The sequence below is a fragment of the Mya arenaria genome, chromosome 12 (genome assembly GCF_026914265.1).
Source record: "Mya arenaria isolate MELC-2E11 chromosome 12, ASM2691426v1".
NCBI lineage: Eukaryota > Metazoa > Mollusca > Bivalvia > Myida > Myidae > Mya > Mya arenaria.
Window position 1 is genome coordinate 53,852,635 of NC_069133.1, and position 7,681 is coordinate 53,860,315.

Below are 7,681 nucleotides of genomic sequence, written 5' to 3' on the forward strand. Positions count from 1 at the left end.
ATTGGATGCATATCATGTAACCTCTAACATCCAAATGTTCAGAAGTATTCTCCAGAAAATGCAAAAGACTATTTAACCAGTCATTATATTCAGATCTAATTTATATCATTGTTTTCACCAAAATCATGTTCGCGATCATAAAATAATGCATGCACAGTGATTTTTTTGGAATTATTTTTACCGTCTGTGCCTTGCAAATTGGGAAAAAGTCGACTTTGGAAATGATACAAAGTAGCTAATATAATGGAAAATATAAATGTTTAACTTTTTATGCATACATTATTCTGTGTAAGAGTAAGCTTGTCAAAATTGTGTTTATATTTCAAGAAATTCAATGCTTATTTTTATTTATTTACATGATCTGCATATATAAAATTCGGATTTTTTTTTAAATTTTGGGAAAAATGGAGAATTTTTTGCAAGGGGAAACAGCCTTTAGAAGGCAGTAAATTGCACCAATAAAAACACTGATGCATTTATGTTTGTACATGGTGCGTCTCATGATTTATTCCGGCATTGTGGTGTGTACTTTATATGATCGTTTCAAGTGTTTAGCATTCAAGCACCCTTGCATATTAATGATAAAATATAATATCATTAAACAAGGAACATCAGTAATTGTGTTTTGCGAGCTAAATATATAAAACAGTATTATGGTATTAATGTAAAGAGCCAATCAGATTATATCAAAGTTTTACTTTAGTGGTTTTGAGACTGATCCCTCTACGGCATGACTTTGATTGTAAGCTAATTCCAAATGTTAAAACATGAAAGGAGCAATAGATATGTATTAAAAACAACGTCTTCTGTGCCATAGACCACGCGACTTCGCCCCGGGGCAAAGTGCTTAAATAAACAAGTACATTAACTTCTTTCTGTTGGTTTTGATAGCTAATTGACCAGGTATTTGTAAGCCAATAATGCCATTGTTTGGCCTAATCACGTCATTGAGATAGGAGTTAATTCTTAGTAAAAAGTGCTATAATGTTCTCAATACTTTTGCGCCTTCGTATTGTGATATGATGTCTGTTTTCGCTAATCTGTCAACGGTTGTTTGCGAGACAAAACGCTTACTCAAGACAGTTATTAACGGATAATAGCTTTAACAATGGCAGTGTTGGCGACTCCTGTTAACATGTTTGGTCCAGTAAATTACCCCAAGCCCACAATCATTGCGACACAAAGTGGTGAGTAAAACCTGTTTGTAACACCCATTAACATCAAGGTGTCGGCTATATATTTATATCGCTTCTTCAGTTCTCCGCATCAGATTTGTCTTGGATTTGGAGAAAAGCACAACAATTTTAAGACGTTTTATCATTTTAGTAACGTGATAGTTAAAAAGAGCTGATACAGTACTAAGGTAGCGTGGACTTAAGTGTGTATTGAATTGTGAAAAATTATTCGAGTAATTTTGGAAATACTGCTGGAATGAAAATGTTGCCACCAACGAAGCAGTCGAGAAAGCGGCAAAGTTTCTCCATCGACAGCCTCGCTGTCAGCAGCCACTTGGAACCTGCACGTGAGGCGGAACATGCACGTGATACAGATTCCCCTTACCTCAACTACCTGTCTACTCACGTTATGACGTCAGCGGACGCTGATAATAACGCTAACAGATTATCTCGAAGATGGATGAACTACCAAGATATGTACAACGTGAATGATGTATCGCTTCGTATAGACGAAGGAGTGGAAAGACCGTTTGTAAGTAGCGAACGTCTATCCGACTCTGCAACGTCAACGCCGCTGCCACAACCGAAACGTCGACGCCTGGAGTCTGCATCAACGTCTCCATCGTCCTCGGACGAATCGACTACTGAGTTGGCAGCAATGATGACGGACGACAACAGCAACCAGAGCTACCCGACCCTGGAAAAGGCCAGTCCCACCTCCGGTTCCAACTGCTCCGTTTCTTCCGGTAAGAATTCGTGTATCAGTGGACATGCTACATGTGTTTGCTTGAAAGTGCATAACTATATGTGTGTATGAGTACATTGTCAAAAGAATATTCAATCATTATACATTTATCGACATTCAATTTAAAAAAATAGGAAACTAACAAATCATTACTTTGTAACTTTGGTATTCGACTATGTCAATATTGTTCTTGATATATTCGTTATATATTTGAAACGTTCGATTTTTGTTCTTACAGACTGTGACAACGAGAGCACGTGCAGCACAGACTCCAGCGAACGACGAAAGAAGGCGCGGACCGCGTTCACAAGCGAGCAGTTGCAGGCACTTGAGCGGCAGTTCCGATCGCGCAAGTACCTGACGGCCTCCGACCGCACACAGCTGGCCAAGAAGTTAAAACTTAGGGAACAACAGGTTGGTTCTTTTGGAAATGCCACTATCAGTCAGGGGTTAATAAAAACTTCTATAATTATATCTTATCTATGATTTAAAGGACTGACATGTATATAATTATGGAATTGTTCGTTTTTACTTGGGCGATGAATTCCACTTGATCCGATACTCCTTATTTATTAAGATAATATATTTTTCATACAAGTATTTGTTTTTGTCTATAACGCAAAACAAATAACATCTGGGACCAATATAGATTTCAAATGATGTTGCCAGAATATGTCTTGATGCGATAATTGCTCAGTGTCAACTCTGACAGATGTTCTTAGTAAGTGTGAAAACACCACATAAATATTCTTAAATAAGTTGTCAGGACACAAGTAGTGTACAATAGTGTTTGATTATACACCTTGAACCATCAGGAGCGACATCGAGTGTGATCTATTATCATTTAATGGCTGTCAGCTTGCGCACAATAGACATAAAATAATAAAAATAGACAAGCTGCTTCCTGAATGGGTCAAAGCACAGTTTATTCCTTCCCCATCACATGCTAAAAATCAGGTTTTAAAGTCGTTCTTAACTTTTTGTTTACATTCCACAGGTGAAAACGTGGTTTCAGAACCGGCGTATGAAGGAGAAACGACAAGAGCGGGATGACGAGGAAGGCCGGAAGTTCCATCTTCCCACGGGCGGCGTGGACGTCTCTCAGCTGGCGGCACTCGGGATCTGCCCACCGCCGTTCCATCTAGCCACGAGCTCCCCGCCGGCGACCTACAGTCCACAATTGTCGCCTGCCGACCAGGACCGGCGACAATCTGCAGTATTCCCTCGTGATAGCCGCATCCCGTCCCCCGGTCAGTACACAAGTCACCCAAGTCGACCGGACACAATTGCAGCACCAAGCGCCATGCGTTACGCGAACATGAACTCCCCATATGCTGTGCCATTGAACTACAGTTCCCGACCGAATTCTTACTCAGAGGTGCACCGGATGTCGCCAAACGAACCTTCCCTTCTACACATGAACCCCGGTAGGGCGCAATACTCTCCACATGCCCCATTTCTGATGTACCCCAGTGCTACTTCCGCCGTCGGCAGTGTCTCACCGATTTCCCCATATGACCTTATGGGGTCTAGATCATAGTTGACACACTAGTTTCATAAATGTAGCTATTTGTAAATTATGTATGTCACATAGATTATCTTTCATATGCATGTATTTTTTTAGGATTTTACCAGTTTTGGTATAAAATAAAATATAATGGACTATAGTACATATAGACTGAGATAAATATTTATATTGCTTTGTTCGAATCATGAGTGCTATCATGTGACATCTATCCAAAAAAGTTTTGTATTCGTTTTATGTTTTTAAAGTTTTATAACTTAAATTTCTAAATTTTGATTAAACAGAATATGTAGCTTGACTGAGCGAAAACGATGAAGACTATTCTTGAATTTTGTTAATTACAGTGACTACATTGTGAATGTGTATGTTTGTATATATATGTACATATCCTTACGAATTTATCATAGATTATATTTATATTTTTGTTACAAATACTCTTATAAAATGCGAAGGAAATAAAATCTTAAACAAACTTTGATCGTATATTTCTTTAAATTTTTCAAATCGGCATCACTTTTAAAACCATGTCGACGGCAAAAGTGACAGAATAAATAAACGTATCTTTTCAATATATTATATGTGCAGGGAAAATATGTAAAATCAATAATTGTACTTAGTATATTAGAACCTTTATAACATAGCACTTTATTGGCCATTCACGTAGATTTTAGTTACGCCGCAAAATGATACAATATGATAACGTTACTTTATTGGGAGCAAACAGTAGTCAATGTTCGATAGTGTGTATTCATTCAAATATACAAGTAAAATCAAGTCGAAGTTTATTTTGCAAAAGTGGAGAATGCAACTTAAACGTCCGATTTCATTTCATGCTGATTTGAACGAACACCAGAAGTTAACTGTTGACTTCATGTACAGCTTTGTTCATACAAGTTACTAGCGCTTTTTATCAAAGCGAAACAATTTTTGCCCAATTCCAAATTACCTATGAACAAAACTTTTTTATTCGAGCTTCTGATACAAGCAGTTTGCTCCTTTCACCCTGACGGTTCATCTTTTGAACACAACCTGTAGTTATCGCAAGGGACACAACTGGTAAACAATGGCTTCCAAAGTGTCACAATTCATGCAACTGGGAAGGAAAATAGTTGCTGTCGGAAGGAATTACAAGTAATCATTTATTCTTTGGTTTAGTTATACAATTTTAAGTTAACGTAGAAAGAAAATCTAGAACTTTAATGTTTTTTAGCGCATTGCCAGTTGGCAATTCTCTAATTCTAAATTTTAACCCGACCCCATACAGGGGCCTACCAAAATGTGTTCCGACTTTGAAGTACTACTGAGCGGTTGGTGGAATTACCGGAAAAAACGGAAAACATTTTAAATTTCATATTACAATCGAGTATGCGAGGGCGGTGATGTGGTTGGAGTTCATACTATATTGTGTGGGAAGAGTGAATATTAATATTATGTATGTGTATGGGAATGGGTGGGGAAGTCGAAGGGGGGGGGGGGGGCTAAAAAGGTCTAAAACACTACAGCTATTACCGGAAAACACATTTTACCGATTCATGTAATTTATTGTTCGCGGGGGGGGGGGGGGGGGGTGCTTGTGTTCATAGATTAGGTTAAATTGTGGGCTATAATTTATAGACATGATGTGGCCCTGGTTAGATTGTTTGCCATATGTTATAGACATGATGTAGCCCTGGTTTCACGGTGGGCAAACGAGCAATCTTGATCTTAAACGTGCATCAGCGACCGTGACCCCCCACTTAACGTCTCTCCCGAAAGACTGTTACTTTTGTTAGTTCTGAGGCAGGTGAGCGAACCTACGACCCGTGGATAGTCAAGTGCCTTACCACCTGACCAAGGGTCCATCACAACACATATGTTTTGTTGTTTTACATCATCAAGGTTTGTCCGCGCCCATATTGACTGCTTTGTGAAGTGAAAACGCCGCTTGTCCCATCACCACTTAAAGAAATGTTATTAGCGGCTTCAATGTCTAGTCACATTTAGATGGCGCATAGATACAATTTGTATCTTCAGCTTATCAAGATAGTTCCACTGTAGGTAATTTAACTAAAACTATGGTCCTATAATATACCTATCATGTGTTTTAATTTCTCTGACCATACGGTTTATCATGTTTTATTCTTTTATTTATTAATTGTTTTAAAGCTTATATGTCGATCATAAATTTTCATTTGGTGAAGGACTCTGGAAGGTGTGAATTATGTTTTAACATCAGAACAGAACAGAACAGAAAATTTATTGTTAACTTGAACATATACAGTTCATCGTTGTTACAATAACATAACACATGGCATGGCAATAGTTGATAAATGCGAGAGTGCATTATACATATATACATATATGAACTAACAATGATTTCAACATGTTAAAAGTTAAGCATTATTATTCAAAGCAGTATATCGTAGCTTAAAAGCATGTTTGCAATACAAAGCTAGTTTTCGTAGACATGCAGCATTTTCTGAGTTTAATAATTGAATGAATTTAAACATGCTTGGTCTTGCATAGTAAAATTTAGTTATGTATTTTTTCCTAATGTCATTATATTTCGGACAAATCAAAACAAAGTGATCTTCTTAATCTAAGTGGGCTGACAAAGTTAAATACATCTAAATTTGGGTTACACAAAGATAAACGACATTGGTAGATATGAAATGGTCAAGGCTCCTAATGAACTGACCTTGTTTTATAGACATTTAGGATTGGACTACAATATTTTGGTTATACGGTCCACAGCGGAATCTCATGATGTGAAAATGTTACTAAATGCTTTTATGAATATCCCCTAACTATACTACTTCTATTTCGTGTAAGATTAGTTACCTAGGCGTCCGACTACGAGTAGGAGTATTAAACTGTTTGGGTCAAGCAACAAGTTTTAGCGCCGTAGCCCCCCCCCCCCCCAAAAAAAATAAAATAAAATAAAAAAAAATAAATAAATAAAAATAAATAAATAAATATGGTTTGGTTAGGGTTACATCCTTTTCAAAAACAGGTAGGGTACGAAGGTTTTTTTTTTAAAAAAAAGAAGGATATTAGGCTATTATAGCAAGAACGTTATTGCCATCATTGTACAATGGTGTTAAAGTAATCTTCTCTATAAAGCTTTAAGGGTTTTAGACAACATGTTAAAACACATACTTATTTTTTAAATCAGTATACCGGATAACTATTATTGATCAGCATCGCATATATTTAAATAATAATTTTATAAGACAAAAAACATTCCAGATACTTATACTGGAACTTGTCAGATAAAAAAATAAGGCTGGTACCCCTCCCAATTGCAGAGCGCATGCACATGAACTTGGAAATGCGCTGCCAAGCAAGCCGATGCTGTTTCTGAAACCAACCTCTTCCTACATAGCGGAGGGTGAAAAGATCAGGGTTTGTAGTTCACGTTGTTACCTATTTAATTAAAGGGATGCGTTGGTAAATGGCAACTGAAAAATACACAACTGTATGTTCGCTAAAGCGATTTTAAGATGTTGCACTAGCCATGTGAAGTGAAAGGGAATCGCTCAAATCGACACCGCAACACCGGCGCTTTGCATTATGTGTGTGGGGGGATTTGTGTGATGATCGGCACGGGTCTTGAATATTGCTTTGCGAGCCACTGTGTTACCTTCGATATAAACTAGTCTTCTTGGTCACTTTATTGCAGATCCCAGAGGGCTGTACTTCACTCCACCATGAAGTCGAGCTGGGCATCGTCATTGGTAAGCCCGGGTCTCGAATATCAGAGCAGGACGCCGCCAGTCACATAGGCGGCTACATTCTCGCCCTGGATATGACTGCCCGCGACTTTCAAGAGGAGGCGAAGAAAAAAGGTCATCCTTGGTCACTGGCTAAGGGCTTCGACACCTCCTGCCCCGTGAGTGGATTTATAGATAAAGATAAGATCTCGGACCCTTCCAAGGTGAGGTTGTGGTTGAAGGTAAACGATTCTTTGAAGCAGGACGGAAACACTGGCGATATGATCTTCTCAATCCCACACTTGATCAGCTACATTAGTCGCTACTTCCGGCTTGAGGAGGGGGACGTGATACTCACGGGCACGCCCGAGGGGGTCGGGCCGGTAGGGAGTGGGGATGTTATCGAGGCCGGGCTGTCTGACGTGGTCACTATGAAATTTCAGGTGGAACAGTCGTAGCGAACTCTGAACTTTGTTTTATTTAGATAGTACATGTAGTATGTTTACACAGAGAATACGCAGGAAATAAAGACATTGAATTTCAG

The 7,681-nt window shown here is 38.5% G+C and overlaps 2 protein-coding genes across 2 annotated transcripts; both read left to right on the forward strand.

Annotated features, from left to right (window-relative positions):
- The first annotated feature begins 1,437 nt into the window (after positions 1 to 1,437).
- On the forward strand, positions 1,438 to 3,460 carry LOC128210788 (homeobox protein vex1-like). The gene is made up of 3 exons (XM_052915139.1): positions 1,438 to 1,933; positions 2,159 to 2,334; positions 2,918 to 3,460. The coding sequence occupies exons 1-3, from the start codon at positions 1,438 to 1,440 to the stop codon at positions 3,458 to 3,460; spliced, it is 1,215 nt and encodes a 404-aa protein (XP_052771099.1).
- A 1,018-nt stretch (positions 3,461 to 4,478) lies between these two features.
- On the forward strand, positions 4,479 to 7,680 carry LOC128211605 (acylpyruvase FAHD1, mitochondrial-like). Its single transcript, XM_052916587.1, has 3 exons — positions 4,479 to 4,576; positions 6,733 to 6,829; positions 7,107 to 7,680. The coding sequence occupies exons 1-3, from the start codon at positions 4,509 to 4,511 to the stop codon at positions 7,593 to 7,595; spliced, it is 654 nt and encodes a 217-aa protein (XP_052772547.1). The 5' UTR covers positions 4,479 to 4,508; the 3' UTR covers positions 7,596 to 7,680.
- Position 7,681: the final 1 nt, after the last annotated feature.

What these genes read in the sequence shown, in the direction of transcription:
- LOC128210788 (XM_052915139.1), top strand. Translation starts at nt 1,438, where the DNA reads ATGTTGCCACCAACGAAGCAGTCGAGAAAGCGGCAAAGTTTCTCCATC. An exon ending in TTCTTCCGGTAAGAATTCGT is followed by an intron (nt 1,934 to 2,158) that starts GTATCAGTGGAC and finishes TTGTTCTTACAG; the next exon opens with ACTGTGACAACGAGAGCACG. An exon ending in TAAAACTTAGGGAACAACAG is followed by an intron (nt 2,335 to 2,917) that starts GTTGGTTCTTTT and finishes TACATTCCACAG; the next exon opens with GTGAAAACGTGGTTTCAGAA.
- LOC128211605 (XM_052916587.1), top strand. Translation starts at nt 4,509, where the DNA reads ATGGCTTCCAAAGTGTCACAATTCATGCAACTGGGAAGGAAAATAGTT. An exon ending in GCTGTCGGAAGGAATTACAA is followed by an intron (nt 4,577 to 6,732) that starts GTAATCATTTAT and finishes TCCCAATTGCAG; the next exon opens with AGCGCATGCACATGAACTTG. An exon ending in CGGAGGGTGAAAAGATCAGG is followed by an intron (nt 6,830 to 7,106) that starts GTTTGTAGTTCA and finishes ACTTTATTGCAG; the next exon opens with ATCCCAGAGGGCTGTACTTC.